At 38.8% G+C, this 26,377-nt stretch overlaps 1 protein-coding gene across 1 annotated transcript; it reads left to right on the top strand.

The window, feature by feature from the left end:
- Positions 1-15,822: 15,822 nt before the first annotated feature.
- Positions 15,823-24,908, top strand: CLIC4 (chloride intracellular channel 4). Its single transcript, XM_010074871.1, has 5 exons — positions 15,823-15,953; positions 20,992-21,117; positions 21,930-22,036; positions 23,230-23,411; positions 24,217-24,908. Exons 1-5 carry the CDS (start codon positions 15,823-15,825, stop codon positions 24,379-24,381), a joined length of 711 nt encoding a protein of 236 aa, XP_010073173.1. The 3' UTR covers positions 24,382-24,908.
- The last annotated feature ends 1,469 nt before the right edge of the window (positions 24,909-26,377 follow it).

Below are 26,377 nucleotides of genomic sequence, written 5' to 3'. Positions count from 1 at the left end.
CGGCGCGGTGCGGGGCTGCCGCGCACAAAAGGGCCCTTTGGAGAAGAGGGGAGGGAGTGCGGGGGACCGGGGGTGAGTCAGTGTGTGCAGATGGAGCGAGTGATAATGGGAACAGCGAAATAAGTCACTTCGGAAAAGTGTGCCGGCGTGCGTTTGCTGGAAAATTCTTTTCCCCGGAGCAAATGGTGCAGCTGGTGCAGGGGGTAGCAGAGAGGAGTAACTGGGGTTCAGCTCTGCGTTGTGTGCCCGGGTGTGCGCATGATGGTGGTAAAAATACGAGTTACTTTACACTTAATCCTCCGCCTAAGAACACTGACACTTTTGTGTCAGAAACTAAACGTGTAAATGCATCGCCCGTTTTTCTTCCGAACTAGAAGAATGAGCGTGTGTTGTGCTGCCCTTATCTGGCGAAGATACCATATGGTCTCTCCACATGTTTTGCATTCATATATTGCAGTATGATGCAATATTTTGCATCCTCCGGGGCTTTAGTGATGCAGCATCTTACTTTTATTTTAATAAATGATGTTACTCTCTTTTTTTCTGTGTCTAAACTTTGAAGAAGGCCTGTGTAGAAAAGAAATATTTTAGTTCCTCAGATGAAGTTTCTTTCTGTTGCAGTGAGAAAATAATGGAAAGCCTTCATCTGAGATCTTGGGAATTGCTTAGTATAAAAGCCACAATGACAAACGTGAAAATTTCCTGCAGACTAGGTAGAGCTTTGAACATAAGTTATTAAATATAGATTTTATTTCTTGAATTATGCTCTAAAAAGGTTGAATATTTCCTGTTTCAGACTTTGTGAGAGGCATAACGGGACCCAGGGAAAGCATTGCCGTGGAGGATTCCAGACCTGATTTTAGTCAGAATATTTGGGTTTCTCAGTGCAGAGGTTAGAGCTTACTAGTACAGCAATGAAGTTACAGATTACTTTGAATTATTTATAGCAGAACTTCTTTAATATAATATGCCAACTTTTCTTCATCTGTCCTGAAGTTCGTTGGCTGATTTTTTTTCTTATTTTTAAATAAATTAGAGCAGTGGCTGATGGCAGAAAGATTTGGGAGCAGGGGGAATAAGCTTTGTGGGTCTCTGAAGAGGATATTTCACGTCTGAAGAGTAGCATGGAAGAAGGTGTAGAATTAGTTGCAAGAAAGATGTGCTGAATCTGATTAAATTGGTATTGGACCAATGAAGATGTGAGGCTATATGAAAGGGGTAAAAAGCAGGGAATTTTTCTGGCCCTCTCAGTTAAAACTTCTTTACTGGCATGGATTTAAGAAGGCTGTATTTGGGATTATCAGTGAGTGCTATCTCCCTCAAGGAAACCTTTTCCTGGTGTTATGAATGACTGCCTCAAGCTGTATACTGTCTGCCTTCAGGATAGAGTTCAGGTTAAAAAAGAAGTGATTCTTGTCTGCCTTTCTGATCTTCAGGTAAAGCTTATTTCCCTGTAAAATCCTGCAGAGGAAGAACACCCTCACCCCAGCATACAGACAAAACAGTTGTTTCATCTGGGTGTTGCTGCCTGTCGCACACTTTACTGAAGCTGTTTGGTATTGTCAGAACAGTGTTTTTGTAAAGCTAATAAAGTCTTGTTGGCTACCTATGGTCACTTCATAAAATGCAAGCAGAATATTTATGGCTGTTCAATAAAAATAATAGTGTCTGTCGAGAAGAGCACTAGATTTTGATTTAGTAATTTTTTTTCTCCTGTAAATGGGAAGCTTGGTGTCTGCTCTTGTCTGTTGCACAGTTTTTACCCGGTTATGGGTGCAATCTAGAAAAAGTCTGAAGTTACCGAAGAGTATTTCGCAATGTAGCTAATAACTTTTTAGACAGTATATGGGGTCTTGGTTCTACCTGTGCACTGTTAGTCAGTGAAGCTCTTAAGGTAGAGGTAGTGGAAAGACTTCTTGACCAAAAAAGAAATCTCTGCCAAATGCCTGGGGCTGAAGGGCGGTAACTGTATGACCTGGGTACAAAGGATTGAAGCAGCCAGACTAAGATGAAACAAAGGTATGGATTAAAGCTTGAGAAACAAACCTGCGAAGCAGAAGAAACTGTTTGGCTTCATGCCCAAAATGTTGGGTTTGAATCTTATTAAATTGTGATCAGTAACAAAATAGGATGGGCACAGCATGGGGAGGAGTGCACACAGGGTTAGGTTTCAGTTATGAATAACTATGTAGAGCTGTTTGTCACCTGCAAATTGCTTTGATTTGATCAAGAAGACAGTGTATCAGTCTGCTGTGACTTGTGTTTGCATAGTCTGTGATAATGTATGTGCAGAACTAGGATACTTGGGTAAGAAAATGGGTTACAGTGCTGAAACTGGGGTGAATAATCTGTTTCTTGGTCTCATACAATGAGTAGCTTCAGCAGCTTTTTCATTACCGTGCTGGTGGGCTGCCTGCGGTCTCTTTTAAACTAAGTGTAAATATTTTTCAAGCCGTTGGACTGAGAGCTGATCAGGAGAAACTAGTGATGTATCTGATTTCATTTAGTTTCCTAAAATGTTTTCATGTTTTATTAATGAGGGAGGCCCACTTCCATTGTCTAACAAGAATATTTTTATATGCCCTAGTGGCATTTTAGAGTAGTGAAGGCTGCATTGTAATGGATGTGCACGCAGAAACTTGAGTGTTGTGATCTGAATACGACTTGTGTAGTCCACATGTAACAGCTGCAATTTAGTTGTTTGTGTGTGGATTTTTATTGTAAATAAAACCTGTGGTGGACTGACTTGGTCAAATAGAACCACTCATCTGGGGAAACCACAGGACAGAGCTTACAAAACTATTTTCGCAGTTTCTTGAAGACAGTGTACAAAGGAGATGGAAGGTGCCCAAAGCTCAGCCCTTGGTGTTCTAGAAGGCAGCTGGTGATTGCATTCTTCCTGTAATTGCAAGGTGAGGACACAGATGATCAACAAGTTTGGCGTTAAAGGAAAAAAAAAAAAACCCACAACCAAACTTAACAAACAAGAAATTCATAGTTGTATATCTTCTGGCATGAGTCGGGTTATAGTGGATGTAGGTAACCATTAAGGAAGGTGCTCTCCAACTCTGTAACGTGTGTGTACTTGCAAATTAATTAGACCTTGGATTTCTGGCAACTTCTAAATAAGATGTCATTGCGAAATTAGGCACCTGTTTTGAAAATCAGATAGTGTCTACTGTCTGTTTACCTGTGAATTGTACTGTCAGTAGGAAAAAAACTGTGCTTTCACATTTCATAAATACCCTACTCTCAAACACTCCCAATGATTCTAATAGAAGCTTGTCTACATTTTTGTATATCTGAATTAAACAGAAATTTGGCAGGTGAACTGTTTGTCTTCCGGGATCTAGGTCTGTTTTGTTCAGTTAAAAGTTGGAGCCTGTGGCAGGAAAGGGATGTGTGCATCTGCATCTCTAGCAGCAGACTTGGCATTAGCGCAGGGCTGGGTGAGGAGGAGTGTGATTTGTCTGAATTGCCTGTGTTCGGGTCTGCCTTTGTCTTAGGGTTGCTCATTGCCTGTGTGTGTCCTTACGTAAGCTCTGTGTTCTGGAGCAGTATAGCTGCTGTAGATTGGTTTATAACAAACAATCCCAAGATCTTGTTTGTCATAATTGTTTTTTCTTTTTTTTCTTTTTCTTTTTTGGCAACTGCAATGTAGCTGTAAAATTAAAGGGAACATTGATATAAGGAAATAATAAGACTAGAGACATGCAACGTTGCTTCTCAGATATAGTCTTGTCAGGGGCAAGCTTGTCACTTGATAATCTTATTAGATAAGTCTCCTCCTTATGTACCAGATCATCCTGTGGAGGTTTTGATGTAATAACCTCAGCATCTGAGAACTCTCGCAGTCTGCCTTTGATATGTGTTTGGTATAGATAAAAAAATTTCATGTATGCCTTATTGCTTATGAGCAAATACAAGTATTGTAAAATATCCTTTTATAAACTGGTACATCCTGTGCTTAGTTGTTATAAGTCAGGCATTTTCCTTCTTTGGCCAGCAAACTATATTCCTTTAAATTCTGCTTGGGAACGTTCTCATAGCCAGAAACCTCCTTGTCTTTTTGATTTGGATCTGGTTGCTAGTATAGAAACTGGTGCTCTTGGTACTGTATTGTTTAAAAATACACAGATGGTCTCAAGTGTAAATATGGTGTTTGTTTGTTTGTTGTTTTTATTTTTTTTTTTCAAAACATTGGAAGTAAGCTTAAAAACTCCTAGCAATCATTTTCCAAAGGATTACACAGATGAGTTATCTCTTCTTCAGTCAGAAATTGGTTCTGAATACACGTCAACCGTAATGGTTTTATTTGCTGGCACCTACCCTCCCCTTTCCAATGATTAACATCTAGACAGCTCAGATTGCCAAGAGACTTTGCCTTTTACTTTGCAGTTGAAAGATGTCTGACACTCGGGCACTTTCCCTCCTTTCCCCACAAAGTGGTCTGAGAACTGGCTGAGTTCCCGAATTTCGACTCCACGCCCTTCACCGCCTGCTGCTCTGCCTGCTGTAGGGCCATCTGCAGTGGGGCTTGTGACTCACTTGCTCCGTGGTGCGCACAAGTGCTGTGTGCCATGGGTGCATTCTTTGAGCACAGATACTGCTATAAAAGACAAATCTGTCCTCGGTTTTCCCAGGTGGGAAATGTCTCAGGCTGTGCATTGAAGGCTTGAAGGGGAAAGAGAAGCCCGTGTGTCAGAGCACGTATTGTGGGACAAACTTGAGGGCCTGGAACCCATCAAAAGTCAGGGGTAAATGCACACAAAGGGTCTGAGCAGTCTGAGTCCTGTTTCTGATGCTTTTGTCAGTCTGTGGTTGTGTGTATGTGCAATAAGGAATTCCCAGCAGCAGGAAGAGCATACTTAACACCAAAGTTCTTGCGAAAATATTTGAAGAGAATGAGAATCCTCTCAAAAGAGATGTCTTGTCCGTACTTAAAGATAATTGATTGTTGAGAAATAACATGTAGCCATGAGGAATGTTTATGTAAACTCAGTTTTGCTGTTAGGAAGTGGGTGGGAGGGTCTGATAATCTTTCAGTGGGCAGCACTGTGACGGTATTAGCATCCTAAGAAGTTAGTAATCGCTTCCCTCAGAGCCTGAAGTGACTCAGTGTCACTGTGTAGTCTTTCACTGGTTATCCTGAGCTAATCTTGTGGAAGGAAACGGTGAGGAAAGAGAGGGTTCTTTATCTGAAGAGTATTACTGTCTGTCTTTTGGTGTGAATAGGGTGAGCAGAGAAGAAGTTGGTTCTGTAGCTGAACTTGTTGCTTTTTGAAGACTGTAGTCTCTTACAAAAATCTGTGTTTGGAAGAGTCTAGTTGAGGCATTCATGGAACTTCTAGCTAAATAGTAATCTGTGTACTTTGGAAAATGACTTTTGTACTCTGAGGTTGCAAGTTTGATTTTTAAACATGTACGTTAGTTAAAAGGAACAAAAAGGGGCCTGAGCTGTTGTTGATTGTTGATTTTCTCAGCAGTGTAAATATGTTCAGATTCTCTTTATTTAAATGAGACATTTATTGTGGTGTGACTAACACAAGTCCTACACACAGTAACAACAGTTCTGGCCAGGCTGGACGTACCACTTAAAAATCCACAAGAACTACTTTTAAGACTGGATAACTGTACTTGCCAGTAATTGGATTTGTTGTCTTTTTTTCTTGTATGTTTTCCACTTTGGAATAATACATTTTCACTCTTAAAATAGACGCTAGGTACTCACTCTGTGCTCATTTGTTGTATTAAGAGTTTGTGAACATTTTCACCATTAAAACACCCAAACCCAAAATTGTTATATTGCCTTGATGTGTTTAGAGCTTTGACTTCAGGAACTTTAAATCCTTTATTTAGAATATTTCTTTCCTAAGAAAAGATAGTTGTTATTTTTTTAAAACTTGTTTTGAGTTGTTTTTTTAAATTCAGGTCAAACATGCATTTGTGGCACAGTCTGATTTTTTTGGGCTCTGAATGCTGTGTTTGTTTATGCTGAAGTGAAAAACATAAGTTAAACTGCTATTAATTATAGATGTCTTTGTGTGTGAGTTCTCTGAGAGTTCAAACTTATTCCTTGTATTGTTGGCTAGACAAAGGGCAAGGAACTTTACGCGAGGAAAGGAAATGACTTAGTTCTGTACACTGAATGTCCTTATTAGGTATAAACTAAATATAGGAGTGTAATCCAGGAGTGAAGTCATATCTGTATATTTTCATGAGAAGAGCTAATGAGATCAGTCAGTGCTACTGGATCAGCTTCAGAGTTCTTTGGCTCTGTTAAAGCATTACTATTTTGGCTAGAGTTTGATGGTCTGTACTTTTGGAGAGCTGCTTTTCTTAAATAAAGGAAATAGTTTTTTACGTGGCTATGTCTAAAAATAAAATGAAAGCAAGTGTAAGAATATTTCTGTCGTCTTTCAAAGGGATGTATTAGCTGCCTTAGTGAGACATGCTGTACTGGAGCTTAATGAGATAAGGCAAAATGTCCCGAAGGAAGAAGTTCTACTCTGCAGCTGAAGAACTTGGATACCATCTCCCGAGGGATGTAGGATACAGTCACAGAGGTGCCTCTTAGTAACCGAGTTGCACATTGCTTGTGTTGGAACCAGAAGCAACAGAGAGCAAGCCTTCCTTGAATCCTTTGTACTCTAGCTGCTGGAAAATAAAAATTCCAACAGCTGTTTTGGTCTAAGATAATATTTTTCCTTGCTAGAGCTTTTGAATGTGCTGTTAGCAGGGGGTGCAGGCTCAGAACTGTAGCTCTCTGTCGGTGAGTTTTGAAAATTGAAGCGATTTCTTTGTTCATTGGCACATTCTTCTGTGGACATTGTTTGCATTCTGATTTGGAGGCTGTGGTGTCTTTAGCCATGTTCCTTATTTTATCAAAATTTTGGAGCTCCTAGGTGACTGCTTTTGGCTAGTGTTTTGACATGAAACTCATTTGGGGCTTTCTTGCTCCTGGTAGGGTTTGAAGTCAGCCTGGCACCCTGAACGGCCTGGCTGTTGGTGGAGAAGGAGCAGTGCACAGGGTGAAGCCAGAGCAGCTCGTCATCATTCCTCTCTGATAATCTGTCCTACTCATTGCTCATCTTAGCTCTGTAAATTTGGTTATAAAATACCATAAAAAGAGTTTTTTGTTTTTCTGTCCTGCAGAAGTGATGCATGTTTGAAGGTTTATTTGAAGAACTCTTAAATGCCAAAGATAAAACATTTTACTTGGTCTTCTGAGCCCCAGTGACAGGGTTTGCAGTTCTTTCCTGTAATTTTTGTAGATGCTTCATTGTTTGGTGAAGGGGGGGTTGGAAATAGCTTGGTCTGTAGCCAAAGCACAGGCTGTATTTTGTTAACAAATTTAATAAATGTGTGGGAAGAGAATTGTTGTCATCCACAATGCCTATTCCAAGTTTATATGCGAGGTACTCAAAGGGAAGTTTCAAGCAGCACAAAAGAAACCCTTAGTACTGTGGAGTTAATTGCCTGCTTACAGTTTCGTACTAGAATATTGCAAGAACGCATGGAGCTGTTAGGCAGCAAATTTGACCCTGTTACGACTGCATCTCTTTGTTAAAGGCATTGCCACTGGAGTAAGAGGGACAGAAGAGCAGAGCTGCCAGGCTTCTGCCATTAATGAATAATTTAATTTTCCTGTGTCAGGCTAGGAGGTGGTCACATGCATGACAGTGATAATCCCAAGTTTTTTGTATTCGTATCATTAAGCTAATTTCTTCACTGAAGAAAATGGTTAGTATTTAATGCAGGTTTTGATTCTGACTCTTTATCTTATTCTCCCAAAGGATGAACAGAGGATAATTTCTTTTCTCCGAAGAACTAAAGTGCTTAATTAATTGCTACTGAATTGTGAAGTTACTTTAGTACACCATGAGGATCCCATAGCTTTTTCCAAAAGCTTTACAGTGAGAATTGGGTAGCAATGAAGAAGAGTTGCACAAAAGTGTACAAGACAAATCTGCTAATTATTTTGCTCAGAATAGCATCACAGGGCTAAAAATAGCATCATCCTAAAATGGTCAGTTGCTGTTCCAGTGAATGTCTAACACAGTGGTGGCTTATCAGAAAGGTAATGACTTAAGAGGCTAGTTGAATGGGCTGATAAACATTCCTTTCCTTGGTTTAATAGCCGAGTAAATGCAGGGAGTTCAGTTAATTTTTTTAAGCTTTTTTTGAGTTTGCAGGAATTTCAGCTGATGTGGAAAGTTGGATTAATTACAAATTGAGCAACAATGATACAGTTTGTCAAGAGGCAGTGGTTACTAAACTTGCTTTTTCCCTGGGTGGGGTTGATGTTAATCAACATATTGAAAACATAGACTAATCATAGAAGTATTTGCATTTATTTGCAGTGAATTCCAGGTATGAGCACTGGCCTTTGCTTTTTGTTTTCCATTTTTTGTATGTTTGTTTTAAAGGACTAACTATTTAAGGTGGCGGTGATTACCTCAATTGTTCTATAGAACTAAAGTTGGGGCGTGTGTAGTGGTTGTGATTTGAGAGTTTAACTTGATACAGAGTTAGCAAGCTTTTTAAAGTTCCCTTATAAAGGTCAAATAAAGGGGTTACACCAAGCAGTAGTTCATAGGAAGATAAGACTGTGATATCAGTGCTGTAAGCTTAATTTGGAGCTTTCTGAGGTCAGCTGTCTTCAGTTTGGAAACGAATGTACTCTTTTTTTCCTGAAAGATATTTTCTTATTTTTAGGTGGCACATGAGGAATTTGCTTGTCATTTCCTTTATGAAAAAAGTTACCTTCTGAGTTCAAAAGCATCTCATAGCCGTATGTGTCAAGTATCTGTAGACAATCTTTCAATATTAAGGTTAGAGCAAGGCTTACTTGCTCACTTTCAGTGCTATTAAGACAATGAAAATGAGTGTATGTCAGAAGCAGTGCCTACTGCTGCCACTCGCTGTGGGTTTCCAGTAACACTAATAAAACGTTTGATCTATATTGAAATATGGCATGAAGGTTCTTCTAGTATTCTGAATCTTTTGTAGGATGAAATTGTCTTTCGAGCTCTGGGGTTTTGTTTGTTTATCTGGGTTTTTTGTTTGTTTGTTTGGTGGTAGTATGGTTTGTTTGTTTGGGGTGGTGTGTGGTGGTATGTGTTTTTTTGTTTTGTTTTTTTTTTTCCTCCTCCTAGTTCTGACCTTCCCTGTCTTTTGCTTATTGGGGCAGGGAACTTCTTTACACTGTCAGCAATATCAGCCTTGTTTATTATAATGTGCCGCTCTTGCGTGTTGAAGTGTCCTGTTAAGTTTTGGTCTGCCAAGTGGCATAAGGACACCACACAGAAACAAAAGCTTTCGCCTGTAGGTTGAGGCACTAGCTGTCCACTGTCCTAGAGAGGTGAGACAAGGTGAATTGACAAGCGGAAGTGTCCCTTTTGTCTTGTCATCCCTGGGATTAAATCTGGTTGAACCAGATCTAGTTAGCATCAGAGTTCAGGGCTTGACTCTAGGGTGCTCCCTGACCTGTTCCTCCCATAAAAACCACAGAACAACTCCCTTCTCAAACCAACAAATCTGCAAGGGTGAGGATGAATTGAACGCTGTGTATTGCAATCAACACTTTCAATTCTGATTGCTGCAGCTTGATACCTTGTCACCTGGTTTCTTCTTTTGAATGATGCTTCATTAATATTTGAGACATTGGGACCCTTTAAAATGTATTGTGGCTTGCAGAGTGAATGGTTAGTGTGACTTCCCTGGAGCTCATCCATTTACTGGCTGAACAGAAACACAAAACAATCGGTATAGTGGCACCACAGGGAGGAGGCGTTTGATTGGTGTTACACTGTTATAGTCCTTGCCTGGACGTAATTCTTTACATCTTATCTGAAAACACAGCTCAATAAAGGGCATGGAATTCTGTTTATTCAGCTTGGCAAGATAAAGGTCTGAGCAGAGGCTGCAAGGATTTAGGCTGATATTACCAGACCATTTTCAGTATTCATGTGGGGAACATTAAACCACTCCTTTCTGTATGCTTTCATCTCAGGGTTTAGAACTGCTGCATGTTTTTCTCTTGAATCACTTTGTTAATTTATCTTACACCATTTCCTCTCAAAACAGTAATCCATATAGGATTATTATTAATTTACTCATTTTTTGAATGAGTTTACTGTTCATGAAACACACAAGAGTGATTGCTATCTGCTGGTGTGATGTAATGGGCATGCATCATGCCGCTTTTCTCGTGTAGTTTTCCCAGCAGATTTTTTTTTTTTTTTTTAGAGCTGAGGTGATTCAAGATTTCAGAGTTCAAAATTTGAAAATACCCTCTGACTTCCCCCCAATCTGTTTGTTTGTTTGAACGTTAATCTTATAGATTTCGTGTATTGAAGATTTCTTATTTAGGGGAGTGGGGACTTCATGGTGGTATAATCAAATAGCTTCAGTAGTCATCTCTGTGAAACGTATTTTGTGTGGTGCTTCTCTAAAATGCATTTTTCCTTCTCCAGCCAAACTTCATATTTTCCCACTTCTGGTATGTTAAATCTGGGAAAGATTCCCTTGATAGTTTTGGATAAATTAGGAAATGGTCTTCTGGTGCTCTGCCCTTTTATTTACGTAGGCAGAGACTGAACTGTATTACATTTCTCGTAAGATGCACTTTGACTTTATTATTATTTCTGCAGGCATTTGATTCAGTTTGGGAAACTCATAGTGTGCTCCTTTTCATAGACTGCTGTTGGAAGCAATTTTGCAGGCCTTCAGGACCAAAGGTTTCTAGAATTCTGTTTTATTCCTCAGTCCTTCAGATCTATACTATATAAATAAGGGCTTTGTGTCCTTTAAAGTATTTATTTGTTAATCTCTCAGTAAACTTCAGTGCTACCTTGTTAAAGTAAATATATGCAGGTTCTTGTCTTGGGAGTCAAGTTAATTTTTATGCTGCTGTAAAGACAAACATTTCACAATTAAAAATGATTTTTTTTTCCTTCCTTTAGCTTGTTTAGCTGCTTAAACATGTATCATTACTTATACTCTGAGTTTGTTGGGAAAAGCAAAATCATTTGAATGAAATCACTGCTTCAGGGGAAGAGAAAGGAAGGAGGTGCCTTCTGCGTTGGCTGGATCAGCTAAGCTCAATCTTCCAGACAGTGGGATAAGTAGATTTTTTTTCTTTTTTTTTTTTTTCCAAGTAGCTGGCACTCCTGGATGGGCTGAGCTACTTGGCATTGGGAGTTGCCAGTAGTTTTACTGTGGCTATGATAAACCAGGCTGACGTCTCAGGGAGCATACTGATTTTACTGACTTGTAACTCTTTCGTTCTTATTTGAACCTACTTTCTTTTTTAGATTTCTTTAAAAAGTAGTCTTTTTTTTTTTTGCATATAATACTGTACAGTCGGCGCTATGGTGTATATGTACCCAGCTCTTTCTCCATGTCACATCTTCAATTAATGAGATCTGTTTTACCACCTTTTCAGAAGTTTTTTGATTACAGTCGGTTTGTGGAGGGTCACACAACTTTGTTCAAGGCAACTTTAGGTTTTTATTACAGCAACAAATGCTCTATGGCAATTGTTGGCTCTTCAGACTGCTTGATGGCGTCTCTAGCATGGCAGGAGTTGGCCATGGGTCACCGTGGAGTTTGCACGGGGTTTGGCAGGGTACTTGCCATGTTGGTATATTAAAGCCAGGCTCTGCAGAGCTAGTTCTCAATCAGTATAGTTCGAAATAAAACCTCAAAGCTTCTTGGTATAGAAGTAGCATAATCTTCTTGAATTAAGAAATAGTCTATGCTGTTAGTATAGAAAAGTCAACATTTAATATTTTCTTTAATCTGATGGTGATGAGGATTAGACACTGAAGATACCCTGGAATATTATGACCTGAATTCAAAGAGAAGACAATGACAGGTTTCTGGCTTCTCATAGTGGGCTTACACAACAATTGTTATATGATTAACCCACTGCGTGACGAGTCATGTAGAATTTCAGAATATTCTTGTAATATTTGAAGGTTTACAGTTTACTCCCAGCACAGCTCTATTCCAATGGACAAAATCAGAGTCAGAATTTACTCTTGCAGAGAGATCTACCAAACTCCTCTCCCTCTGAAGTAAATCCTTATGTGATCGAAGGAGAAGAATGTGTTGCATTGCCAGCATGGTGTTGCTCTTGATGATGGGTTGCAACAGATCTGTGCTGTAGCTCTCAGCGCATCAAATAGAAGAAGATAGAAAATGGGCCTCTCGGGCAAACAGTTACATAGCAGAATTCCTTGGTTCAAGAGCACTGAAGCCAAAAGTTTCTTGGCATTCTGTCTGCATTCCTTTTCCAGTATGTGCTCAGAATAACTTTGGACTTTTTGGAGCAGAAATGGGACAGACTTTTGAATGTAGACATAAAAACTTGTGCTCAGTTTAGGTGTTAAACTGCAGCTTTGAAAATGTGTTAGGTTTTTATCAAAGCACAGTATGTTGGCAGGCTATAATCTTTTTTTCTGATTCAAATAATCCAAAAAGCCTTGTTGCTTAAACAAAAGCAGATGCTATTCATTGAGTTGTTTATTCATTTTGAAAGTTTCAGTACAAGTTGGTATTATGATGTAAATGCATTTGACCTTTTTTGGTCCTCATTGGTCGTTTTGGTTTTGACTTAGGAAAATGGACCCTAATGAAAGCCACGGTTCTGTGCTATGCCTTAAATTTTAAACAAATTTTCCTTCAGTTCTATGACTGAAAAGTAGCTTTGCTTTGGGTTCCAAATGGGATAAGATTTCACTTGTAGTAAAATAAACAAAATGGCCTTCTGAATTTGAGTTTGGTTTATTTCTGTTGCAATTTTTAAATCTCACTAGAAATAGTAAAGCTCCAAGGTGGAATTACATCACCTGAAAGAAGGCATGGGGTTTAATCGAATACCCTAACTTTCTTTCAAACTATATTGTTTCTGGAACCGATAAATTCCAGAGTCTGTCTGATGTAAAAAATGTTTGACATCTCTGTCATTAACGTTATTTTTTTTTCCTGTGCCCTTGGAACTTCGCTTTGCTGATGACGGGTCACTGCTTTTCCCTATCACACTGGCAGGTAGCAAAACCTGGGCAGCGAAAGACATGGTTGGTGGTACAACTAACTCCCAAGTTCAGAAAAAGCCCTGAGGTTTTGTAATAACAAATCTTATTTGGTTCTGTCTGCAAAGAGAGTCTATTTTGTGCATAGGGGAACCAGTTTGCTTTTTCATCTGGTGGTGTCACCCAAATGTATTTTAGTTCTCGGCTTCTGAGTAACTTCCTACTTTCTACATCTGGTGATAGATCATAAATCTTTAAAGCTGTGCATCAGCCTTCTGCAATGAGTTTTTTATAGTCATGTTTTGCAGCTCACAAATTAACAAAGTGTCTCGTAAAACCTAGTTGTCTTCTAGATGCTTGCCTATTGTACATTTGGATGCTATTCATGCGTTTTCAAATATTGGTTTGAAATTAAGGGAGCTGACTAGTGCTTATTTAACTTTATATTCTCCTCAGGAAAGGCCTCGGTTGTGTTTGTTGATGTTGTGGTTCTGATGCAAAGCCTCTGGACTTCATTTGGTGCTGAGCATCATCTGTACGTTGGCGGCAGGCAGTTGCGTCCCAATGATTCTTCCTTTGGTTATGTGGTTTCATTTTTTCTATTGGAAGGTTTCCTTAGTCCCTATCAGATGAGATCTCTGGCAATGTATGTCATGTTGCACCAGCTCAGGTCTCTGGTTTTGAGGTCAGAAGTGCTGAATAAATGATGAAGAGGGGGGAGAGCTAATCCTGCAGCGAGTCACTTGAGAGCAGCAAAGTGAACAGTTCTGTGAGGTGCCTCAAGGTGTGGGGTTATGCTCTTGGGGTGCTGCACTTTGGTAAATGCCCACATTCCTCCTCCTGCTGTACAGTAAGTGTGTGTCAGCTTTTCCCTCAGAGGAAGGGAGGTTAAAGCTTAGTTGGATGGAGGCATGCACACCAGTGCTGTCACTGCAGCGTATCTCATGTGCTTTGGGTGAAGTAGTATTGTTGGAGTTGCCATAAAACTTGAAGACTGAGCCCATTTCTGAATCAATGAATTGTTTCTGCTTCAAAGTGTGAATTAGCCTGGGCAGTACAAAACATATATTTCCCTTTAGATGGGATGGTGTTGTCCTTTTCAAGAACATTTTTCAAAGGACGGTAAGATCTTGCATGTGGCAAAAAAAAGAAAAAGTAGTTGAGTATAAATCTACACTGGCATATTTTACCTGCACGATATGTCTGCTCTAGTGTAAACACAGTGATGTAACTATAGTGAGAAATTTTGAACTATACATTGCTATTTGGAGGGATGGCATTGCAGTTAAGCATTAACATCCATAAAAGCATGCAGCTATTGGAAATAGAGTGCAAAGTGAAGTCTTCATATAAACATCTTGTGAGGTAGGAGCACATTAATCCGTGCAGTAGCTGGAATCCTTGCAGCAGTTACACGCACAGTACAGAATTGTGAGTGACCAAACTGACTCTGTTTTATCCTTTTTGTAGTTGCTTTTAGAATTTCGTCTCCCAAACACTGAGAAGTCACATGTCAGCTCTTAGACAATCTAGTATCATTGATCTGCTGCAAGTTTTACTTTACTTTTCAAAGATAAAGGAGGCAATTTGTAATTTATGGCAGAAAGACAACTTTTTTTCTTTTAAATATTCATTAATGACACTAATAAAGGTTTGAAGAAAAATGGCTCTATATATTCTCCACAACAAAGGATTCAGGATAGTCAGCTCTGACAGGAGGGATACTTGTGGTTTTCAGAGGATTTAATTTTATAACAAGGTTCAAGGTTTTGCATGTCTAATTCCAGCCCACTAAAAACTAAAATTTTCCAACTCAGCAATACATACTTCATTGTCAGAGCAGTCATGAGACACATGCCATCACTGGGTGCCCTGGAGTGGCTCGCTGTTGCTATGTAATGGACCTTTGTTATGGTAGGACAAAGACTGATTGATAAATTGCCTATAAAAAGTGTCTTTGGAATATTACTTTATTGTCAGTGAAGTCTCTATGTACTTACAGTTATGTCTTTCCTTACAACACCTGCAGTACAATAAAGATTTGTAGTTCCTGGTTGCAGTTGGCTCACTGTAGCACTACACAGAGATACAAGCAATGAACTGGAAGATGACTAAATTAATTAGCTATTCCTTTAGAAGGAAAAAAGAATAATAAAGAAAAGAGAACAATATTGCTGTTGGAAAACTGCCATCAAAAGGTGTGGCTGCTCAGACAAATATGTTTAGCTACCCTTTCTTGACTGTTAAGAGCAGTTGGATCCTCTTACATGTGAAAGATAACTTATTTTGTTGTCTAAAGTCTTGTTTTGATACATTTTATGAACAGCTGTTAGAGGACATGACAAGTAAATAGGTTAGCTGACTTAATAAATGTGGAAACTTCACTGTAATACAATCCTTGTTGTGTCTGCAGCAAAAAAAATAATTGGAAGGTGCAAGTATTTAAAAAAAAGGAACAAAATGATGCAGAAGTCCCTGTGAACCTTCCCAATATATGAAGTGTTCTTAAATATTCTGAGGATGCTCATCTTTGTGCATTGTATGGAGATAACTTCAGGATATCTGGTCCGTCTGGTCCATCAGCTGGACTTTGAGAGCAAAGGAGTGTTCCTGCGAGACGATACGAGGTTTGACTGTAAGCTTGTTAGGTCTTTGGAAGAGTTAGTGATGTAAAGACTGTACAGGCAATAAAACCCAAGAATTATTACTGAGTCTGTCTTTAAATAAACATCTTTCAGAAGCTGTGAGCATGTGTAGATGGCGCAGTCCTACCTTCTAATTAATGATCTGTTCTCTTCTGCAGGCTGGCAGTGATGGTGAAAGCATAGGAAACTGTCCTTTTTCTCAGAGGCTCTTCATGATTCTTTGGCTGAAGGGAGTGGTGTTTAGTGTCACGACAGTTGACCTGAAGAGGTAAGAAATACCTGGTTTATCTGACAAGCGAGAGTACAGTACACTTGGTGTCAACAAATATTTGTTCGGGGCTTCTAAATCTTAATTTCTTAATATCCTGAGGTTGGGTGTACTTTTATTAGAAGTGATAATGCTAAGTTCAGCAGAGGCCTTGTATTTGTTTTTGGTGTGAAGTAATGTTTTCACAGCACTAATGTAATGTTAGTCACGGAACTCTCTGGAGAGACTGCCAGTGCTTATAAACCTTATTTTCAGAAATAAAGCCAATGGAAATAGAGTGTTCTCCAATAAATCAAGTGTAAAATGTGTAAGAAAGCAATCACCCTGCTAGACTTAACCTCTTGTAATTTTTTGGAAGGAGGTGACTTGTTCTGAGTTTTCAAAATCCCTGAAGTTGCTGCTTCAGTGCTGGCAGCTGGTGTTAACTATTTCCATGTGTAGTGAGGCTGAGGCAGACCACTCGGAGGGGGAGAAAGCAACTTTTGTCAACTGGGTGTGCATTTGTAGCAGCTCAGAAGATTTCCTCTGGCCAGTGTGGGTTTTTACTGCAAATATAAATGTTGCTGCCAGCATACATAAACCAAATATATCATATCTTCCATTTAGCACTGGATGTGGTTTGTGGAAACCTCAGGAGTAGAACTTGTGCTTGCATACTGTTTGTAGTTTTGGACTTCCTTTACTTTTAATATAGTGTTACTTAACCTATTGCGGTTTTTGGGGCAGGCAGGGGAGATGAGAAGGTTAAAAGAGACATTTTATATTTGGAAGCATTTTTACTGCTGTTTTTTTTTGAGAAATGTCATTAAAATACCAAAGATTCCTGATGAATGGCTGGTTTTGTGTCCCTTTGGCAACTTTGAGCTAATTGGATGGGGTGTAAAACTAACTTTTAGAATATAAATTAGTTGCAGGTGTTTAGAATGATCCTTTCTTACAGAAGGAAAGTTTTCTTTCAGTTTTTTATGTTGGAGAGGGCAAAACACAAAATAAATGCAAAATTGAAAAAACTGCACAGGTGTAGGTCAAATGAATTCAACTTTTTTTGTTGTACACTGAATGTATTTTCTGGTAAAGGGGAAGAGAGACCATTGAAGCTAATTCAGATTTCAGTAGATGTTGATACAAACTTTTTAAGTCTGAAATGAATTTTCATAAATAAAAATTTAACATTCTGGATTGTCTAATATATAGTTGTAGAGTAGCGTAGCTTGCAGAAAGTCAAATTCAGCTAACTGCTCAAGTGGAAATGTTTTATACCAGATGGTGTGTTTTCCCTTGTTAGCATTACCGGAATGATAACAGGTGCTATGCCTTGCCTTAATACTACTAATATTGTCACAAGAAACTGTTTTTACAAGCACATTGTTCAAGGCAATTACCCTCTCTTCTCTTTGTTCCTATTAAAGACACAAACTTGTTGAAGAGCTGGCTGGTAATGTTTTTAAGCATCTGAATTTATTTTGCTAGCTGAAAGAAAAAAAGAGGGTTTACTTGCAAACCATGCTTCTGCCTCATAGTGTAATTTCTGTGCAACAGTAAGGCAAGCTCTGTCTGCTTGTGAGGCTTAAAAGGTCACGGCTGGGTACAAAAGTTCGCAAGTAAGTAACTTGGGACACAGGAAAAACAGTCTGGCTGTGGTGTCTATTTTTCCCTTTCATAATTGCATTGGACATCACACTGTGCTAACAAAAGAACATTTTGCAGTTCTCAGTTCTACTCTTAAGACACAAAAATACGCACATAGACAAACGAAGTGGGATGTATCGCTCTTTCAAGGAAATCATGCATTTCTGTTTAGTCAGACAGAGGCTTTATTCTTTCCCTTTTCAGAAGCGGCATTTCAGTGCTTAGAGATTTGACTTGTCCTGGTGACGAGAGCAGAGTTACAGTACATGAACCATTTGTTTGGCTTGTAACAGCATTCAAGGCCAACTTGCATTCAGTTAAGTTTTGAAATCCCATTTTAAACATCTTGATTGTGTGGTTTTACAATTATGTTGACAATTAAAGATTTAATAAAGAGATTAGTAAATATTAAAGACTGCCCAGAGGTAGGTGCAACTTCAGCAGTGTAAAATACTGCTTAGGAACTGGAGACAGGGTTTTTTTTTATTGATGGAATTTTTTTTTAACATTACTCTTCAGACACAGTACTTCTGTAATTGAATAATCACTGTGGAGAATATTACATTTGGGGGCTGGCTTTTGTCGATCTTCAAGAAATTATTTGAACGTTAATTGCTTTTCTGGTTTGTGGTAAAGCTGTGAAATGTTTATATGTTAACTCTGAAGTTAAAGAGCCTGCCCACTTACTAGGGATAGCCAGATATGTAAGTATGTGGCCCTGCCTCCAAATACCCTGGTAGCTTTGGGGCAGGTGCTAGCTATCATGGAATTGTTCTGAGTGGTTATAGAAGTGGGGTTTTTTAAGGGAAAAAAAAGTTGTCCAGTTTTATCTCTGAAGTAAACTTCATTGTAATATTTTTAATTGCTTTCTTGTTTGACTATTAAGGGAAGTTGTACTTTTAGCCTTTTAAGGATATTCCTGTGTACTTGTGGTGCTCTAAAGGCTGTGGCTTGTATGTGGTAAACCAGGGTTTGTTTATGATCTGCTGGCGAGGGTAGCAACTGGAAGTCAAACCCTGTATTATGCTTGAGCTCTGCCTGTGGGATGTTAATCTCTGCTTTTTTTTTCTTGAAAGATACAGGTGGTCTGACTGGAGTGGCAAGAGGGGTTAGTAAAATGCTCTGGGATCCTTGAGATGCACTCTGATTCTTTGGAAAACTTTTGGTCAGTTCATTAGATTAGTCTGTTTCTGAAATAAAACCTTTCCTTTGATAGTATTATTGCAAATCCGGTGGTCTTGCCTGTGTTTGTTTTTAAAATAACATTCCTTTTGAGGAATTTTATCTAGCCAACATGTGAAACTGGAAGAGAGCCACAATGACTTCCTGTGATTGTTGTGGGTTACAAAGCTGTATTTCAATGAAGTGTTAAGCTACTTAAGGCATTAACCGATGACAGACTTTAAATCCTAAAGTAAGAGGGCAATGGCGACTATTAGTGCAAAATAACTTATTTTCAACTTTTAAGCTTCTAATGGTTAAATTCTTGTATTAACAAGACTTCTGTCACCTGGCTAAAAACAGGGTGTTTAATGGTCTTCAGTATGAAAATAAGTTTTCTTGTTCAGTTTTACATATACTGCCAAGTGCTTATAGCTGTCCTGAGTACACTTTGGCACTATATACTCTTGCTGTTTACCCTGGTTCAAAGGTTCAGAAGTGGGCAGACGTGAAATTCTGGCAAGGGTTCTTCATTTTGCAAGAAATGGAAAGCAGCATTTCCACAGACAAACTTGTAAACTCTGCTTGGTTTACAGAGCATGCATGCTATCCCTGAAAACAAGGCTTTCTCCTGCTACCCTGAATGACCATGTTTGTGTATATTTCTAATCTAGTTTCCCTGTCCGGTACAGTCGGGAGGCTTTCTTGAACTGTAGCTCCAGTATCTAGTAAATCCAGTTCCTGGTGCTGGCTCAGAAATGTGGCCACATCGTACAAAGCACAAACTCAGTTCAAGGGTTATGGTCCGGTTTGGATTTGTTCAAACATTAACGAAGAGGCAACTTTATCTTGGCAAATTTTCTGCTGTATCAGGTATCGTTTGTTGTTCCTCATCCAGCATAACGCTGTCAAAAGGTGGTCCTCATCCTGCAGCGTGTGCTCTGGTCTACTTGACAGAAATGGAATTGTACAGTCGTGCCTCATCTGGATCATGTGTACTGTCAGATGTTAGCACACAGGGATGGGCTGAGGAACTAGGAATTGCAGACTGTCCTCTAAAACATGGGGAGGTTCTAGAAGTTAGACTGTGTCCTTCGGAGCTGGACTGTGTCCTGGACTCTAGTCAATAGCTTCCTCAGAGGGAAGTTTTAAGTGCTGCTACTGAAGAAGTGCCAAGCAGTACTGTAGTTTTATTTCTTGCACCGAGACAGTTGCAGTAGCATGGGACTAACTATTACCGTGATTTAGTGGGGAAAAATTGGCTGCAGCTTTTTAGATGATGCTTTGGATTTTATAGTTTGTAATGAATCCACATCTCATTATTGACTTCAGCTTCGCATTGGAATCTGCTGACAAGGCAGACGTGAGAGCTTTACATTCAAAAGTAAGTTAGGCACTTTGGGGTGAAGGAGTAGGTAGGTGTATAAGCACAGCTGATGTACAGGCTTCTAAATACATGCCTGCGGTCTTGTTCCTTGACTCTACAGTATAACAGCACAGCTAGATGAGAGAGAATACGGTTGCTTATACAATAGACTGGCCTAGCTTGATAAAGATTAGTGTGAAAGGAGCTGGAGTGAATAGCAAGAGGTGTTGCCAAAACTGACTTAATATTTTGAAATGTCTGGGTATTTTAGTTTGATTCTGTTTCTCTTGTGTCTAGTAGTGCTAGTGTTGGGGATTCTCCTCCCTTTACAAATAAGAGCAGCACACTTCTGGAAATAGTTTATTCACTGGAGGAAGGTCTAAGCGTTGTTTTTAAATGTGATGTTTAAGTATCTGTCAGCTTGTCTAGAACCAGATTCTGTGTGCACATAGTAACTGGTTTATAGATACTGCTCCATCTCAGACTTGCTGGTTTCCAGAGGAGCTCTGTGTAAAGGGGGAGGATTATCACTGATCGCAGATTACGCTATATATAAACTCTGTACTGCAGATCTTGGGAAAGAGAGTGTGTGTGTGTGTGGTATCCCCCCTGGCTGGTCAATGTTATATCAACCTGAGAAAAGCCATAACCAGAGGTAGGAGGAAGCAGTTGGTTTTAAGTACTTGAAATTAATTGTTTTCAAGTATATATTCAAAATGCTGATCAAGCTGTAGACTCACTTTTTAAAAAGAGAACTGGTGATATCTTTTAAAAACTGCAGAGACGTGAAAACCTCAGGCAGTGCTTTTGTGATTTTAGCAGTGAAAGCTAGGTCATGGATGTCCCATGCTTACTCTTTTATTGGTTTGTATTTCACCCTAGAAAGCCAGCAGACCTTCAAAATTTGGCTCCAGGCACTCATCCGCCCTTCATAACTTACAATGGTGAAGTGAGAACAGATGTGAATAAGATTGAAGAGTTCCTGGAAGATGTTTTGGCTCCACCCAAGTAAGTGTTAAAATGATCGTTTGTCATTTTAGATTAGTTGGAGTGTTCTCAAAGGGGTTTTCTGCACTAATTATGATGTTCTTCAGCATTGATAAACTGAAGATTAGACACTGAAAATAGCTTGGAGTTCTTGCTTGCCATACCTTTTTTTCTTTCCAGGTCCCTCATCTGTATATTAAAAAATATTTTCTTTTAAATATTATTTTTAAATTGTCCTTTGTAGAATCCTGTCAAGCTTTCTTCTCCCTCAGCTGGCAGGCAGCAGCAAAACGCAGACACTGCCTTTAGCAAACTGAACTGTTTTAGTGTGGCAAGACTACTTTTTTTCATTAAAAGATCTGGATTCCATGATATTCTGGGACAGCTGGTATTAATTTAAATAGAAAAAAAAAAGATCTCTAGTGGACAGAGAATGGACAAGAGTAGTTAATTTGTTTCCTGTTTGATCCTTAACTATATTCTTGTTTACAGAACTGCCCATTGGCAGGACTGCTGAGCTAGAGGGAGGGAGCTTGCTGTTGCGGCCCTGGGCCGGTTCAGACACTGTGCTTGAAACAAATGCCTCATTCAGAAAATGTAAATATGCTCTGAAAAGTGATAAAGTGTTGGGTTTAAAAATCTTTTAACTTAAATGGAAGTGTGTGATATTACGTGTGAGAAGAAATTCTTCCACATTAATCTGAAAATAGAGAAATTAGTAAATGTAGGTTAGGAATTTTTTTTTTTTCTAAAGGGCTGTTTTCTTCCTGTTAACATATGATGAGCATCATTCTGCTCAATGTGCTGTACATCTCCTCCTTTCTACTTTTTAGGTACTTAAAGCTTTCACCAAAGCATCCAGAATCAAACACTGCTGGAATGGATATATTTGCCAAATTTTCTGCATTTATCAAAAATTCTAGACCAGAAGCTAATGAAGGTAGGTCACATTGTTTCATTGTCTTGTTTTTCAGAGAAGCTTTACTGTGAAGTGTCTCACAGACAAATTTTGCTGCATGTTAGTGGACACTTGTGGGAGTCTGACAAATTAAACCTGTGGTTAAAGTTAATGGTTAGAGACAAATTTCAGCTCTTCCAAAGAGAGCTTCCATGACACAGTGTTCATTCAGAATTTTAGTAGGATATGCGTGGTTTGTAAATATCGCTGGCATTGCAAGTCGTCTAAGCAACAGCCACTCGAAACTCTTGAGCTAAGTAGAAATGATTTTAACATCCAGAACCAGATTCCATGCAGAGTTTGTCATACTCCAGTAGGTGAGTTTCCATGGATTTGCTGGGAGGCCTTTCTGCACTCTTGATTATTTTCAGAGTTCTGAGTTAAGCATAGTTCATATTGCTTTCCTTAAAGGATTAAGACCTTTCTGTGTGGAAAGAACATAGTAGATGGAAGGTGAGAAATCAATAAGAGATAAAGGATGCACAATTAGACCTTTAAATAGTTTAATACAAGTCTTTTGTCTTCAGTGTATTTGGAGGGGAAACTTCAGGAATCAGAATCCCTTTCTGCTGAATTTCAAATGGAGACACAAAATACTTGTAAACATTGGAGAAATCCTTTTTGGTTTTGTGGGGTGTGCTGCCCTCTGCTGCTGTATTCTGTAAACCTCCTCGGTAGTGTGTGTGTTCAGTGGTGGCTGCTAGCTGAGCATGTGACATTAAACAGATTACATTTAAATGAATATAAACCCTAGTGTAGCTTAATTTTAATTAGTTTAAGCCAGTTAGGAGTAGTCTTAAGAAACTGACATAAGCCACTTCTTAAACCAAAAATAAACAGTTCTGGACAATCTTAGAATATTTTAAAGTAGTGCCAACTCATGTATAATCCAGCTTTTAAATAACTTCCATCTGTGTGATATTTAAAGGGATTTCTGTTCAGTTTCAGTGTTACTAGTGACCGCAAAGGCAGCTCCAGCAGTTGTGTTGCCACAAAAATTGTACAAGGGTTAAAAATCCTTCAGTCTATGGTCTGTTCTGGGTGGTACAGTGATGTGGGTTTTGTTTTTCAGATCTGGTATTAATATCAATATTCAAAATTATAATCTGCTTTGAAATCTGTGTGCTGTGGTTTGGCTTTCTGTTTTGTTCTTAAAACTGGTCCTTCTTCTGTAGCCTTAGAACGTGGCCTCTTGAAAACCCTCCAGAAACTGGATGAATATCTGAACTCTCCTCTTCCTGATGAGATAGATGAAAATAGCATGGAGGATATTACAATTTCTACTCGCAAGTTCTTGGATGGCAATGAGATGACATTAGCGGACTGCAACCTGCTACCCAAACTACACATTGTCAAGGTAAATGACTTGTGTGTTGTTATGTAATAACGAAGGACAAAATGCTTATGGTTTATGACATTCTGGAGTCCAACTAGTTTCAGCTATTTGTAAGCTCCCATGAAGTTTAACTGCAGTTCTAACAGTGCATGGATTTGAGATTTAGATACTTCACAAGGGCTTTAGGGGTCCGCAGGTTGAGTTCAGTGAAGGTGTGAACGAGCAGACAAGTTGGGCGGCAGATGATAAAATGGCACAAGCTAAAAACCTTTTTCTGCACTGACCAATGTGGTGGAAATTACAGTGCTTAAGAGAATGAGGTAGGAGAAGGAAAGTGATCATCATGTGACCAGTTAGTGCTTGAAGTGGATGTCTTCTCACACTTGTAGAGAAAACTGCTCTATGAGCAATGAAGTATGTGACACAATATGAGACACAAGGATTGTATGAAAAAAAAAAAAGTCTGAAATGTAGAAAGAGGCAGCCTGAGATAACTACAGGGGTGAAGATGTGCCTGTATAATCTTGGTTTGATTTCTTTTCACTGTCTCCAGTGATGTTTGTCAGTTTTGTACTGCAGATGGAGCCACAGATTAAGTTTTTGTCTGGGTGCAGAGGTATTTACTTTGGTGAGGACAGGAATACAAACTGAGTGAGGCAGTGTGCTGCCACGTCCAGGCATATCCCAGGGGGGCAGGTTCTGCTGACTTCAGGAGTGACTCCAAGTGTACGTGTTGGAAGGATAGCTGAACAAGAGAGTGACAAGGGATGGAACAGTGGCTCTAAGTTGAAGGACGTAAATTCATAATCTAATTATTTTGTTCTAGGTGGTGGCCAAAAAATACCGCAACTTTGAGATTCCCAAGGAAATGACAGGGATTTGGAGATACCTGACGAATGCTTATAGCCGGGATGAATTCACCAATACCTGTCCTGGAGACAAGGAAATCGAAATAGCTTACAGTGATGTAGCCAAGAGACTCACCAAGTAAACAGCACTTGCAAAAGAGACGACTTCTTGCATATTCCATAACAATGCTTCTAACAGACTGCTCTTTTCATATAAGATAGCAATTTTTTTTGCATGAACTTGCAGTTATTCAAAGTTATGGTGGATAGACCAGGTACAGTAATTACCTAAAGTTTGCAGACTTAATTATAGGCTTGGTTTTTTTCTTAACCTCCTTTCACAGCAAGTTTGAATATCATTAATGCAGTTATGTTAATATTGCACTGGGGTAACTCTAGATTCTTCAGTATGAAGGGTTATCTTGCCCCTAATACTTTACTTTGCAAACATTTGGTCCCTGTCAACGAATTGGTTGAGGATACTGTCTTGCTATATGGTACAAGGAATATTTATGTATTTTGGAATTTATTGTTTTTCCAGAAGATCTATACACAGTTGTCGTATCTGTGACACATTGAACTGTACCTGCTTGTCTATCCTATTTACATATAGAAGGGAACTTATCATCCAAAAGAGCCATTTGCAGAGTACTTGGCAGCGTTTTTTAAAAAAAATTATTTTGGATTTGAAATCACAGTAATGGTTGAGAATGGACTCAAATGTGAAACCTGGATTTGGATGACCGCAGACATCAGGGGAGTTTGAATCTAGGCTTGAGTGCTGTAGCAGGAAGCTCACAGTTCAGAGTTAGTGTTTAGTTGTGTCTTCAAGAGCTTGAGGAGATTAAGAAAAACTTTTTTTTTTTTTTTTTTTAAATTGGCAACCTACATTTGTCTCAAATTGCAGCAAACAAATAATTGTCAGGATGCCCTTGAACATCATGAAACCAGAAGAACTGGATGCTTGCCATCTGTTCACCTTAAAAATTGCAAGTGGCTTTCTTTTTGGTAGTTAAGAGCCTTTATTTTGTATAGGTCTTTCTGGTGATATTTACTTAAAATCTGTGCTGTCATAAACAAAGTACATGTAAACATTAGTGTCCTAGTTGATAAATAGCTACTGTATGTGGTGAATAGCAGTGCAATGATTAGTGATGCAAGACTGAACGCTGATAGCCATTAAAGTGGGAGTCTTTTTGGGAACTTTTTTGAGCTATTTCTTTCCTGAAGAAAGCTAAAGTGACCTTTAAAGATAGCATTTGCCTTAAATTCTAGTATGCATTTTTTTTCCTGAAAGGAAATCTGTTAATTACTCTTGTAAAGAAATGGTGCGTGGAATCCAGTCCTTGACGTTAAATTTATCCTAATTGCTTGTCTGTGCACCTGGACTGCAATTTTGCATAATCGTAATCATTGCACTACTATACATAATCTTTTTACAGCAACACTGAGGAATAGCACTACAATTTTTTTAAAAGCAATTTTCAAATATTTCTAAACCAGGGAATAGTTTTCTTGTTTAAAATTAATGATTTTGATGCATGAAATAAACTGCTAGGTTATTTTTAAAAGACCATCACAAACAACTCCAAAGAACACTAGACTTATATGCCTATTTTTTTGTAAAGATACTTTTATATTTAACTGATTTTAGAAGCTGGAAAGTGCTATTCCTGCTAGGTTGTTCTTGGAATATTTAGCATTCTGCAATAACATGGAAATGGTCACATAAACACTTTTATACACTAATTTTTTTGGTAAGCACTGGCTTTATAAAAACCAGCCTGATTTTTCTAAGCATCCTGCTTTTGCTACTTTATATACCCATGAAGTTAGTTTGACATAGAAGAGGTAGAGTACAAGATCCATATTTGTATACATGGCTTGTGGTGCCTTGTCTTGCCTTCCTAGAGCTAGAATTCCAATATAAAGGCAGTTAGCAATCCTGTTACGTGTCTTTCGAAGACAAGTATAGATACACTTAGACCCTATTATGTTTTTTTACAGGGGTGTTTAGGCACAGAAAGAAAATTCTGCAGAGGGACCTGGTTAGGAAAAGCTTAACTGTAGCCTTTTAATAATTACTGTATTCTAATGTCACGTTCTCATCCTGAATAAAGTTTTTTGGCCATAATAATC

Source organism: Pterocles gutturalis, unplaced genomic scaffold (genome assembly GCF_000699245.1).
Source record: "Pterocles gutturalis isolate BGI_N339 unplaced genomic scaffold, ASM69924v1 scaffold48142, whole genome shotgun sequence".
NCBI lineage: Eukaryota > Metazoa > Chordata > Aves > Pterocliformes > Pteroclidae > Pterocles > Pterocles gutturalis.
Note: the sequence above shows the minus strand (reverse complement) of the source record. Positions and strands in the feature narration are given on the sequence as shown.

Bases quoted from the DNA above. Each gene is read 5' to 3' on its own strand.
- CLIC4 (XM_010074871.1), top strand. From the start codon at position 15,823: ATGATCTGTTCTCTTCTGCAGGCTGGCAGTGATGGTGAAAGCATAGGA. The intron at 21,118-21,929 runs GTAAGTGTTAAA...TCTACTTTTTAG, and splicing joins GATGTTTTGGCTCCACCCAA to GTACTTAAAGCTTTCACCAA. The intron at 23,412-24,216 runs GTAAATGACTTG...ATTTTGTTCTAG, and splicing joins CCAAACTACACATTGTCAAG to GTGGTGGCCAAAAAATACCG.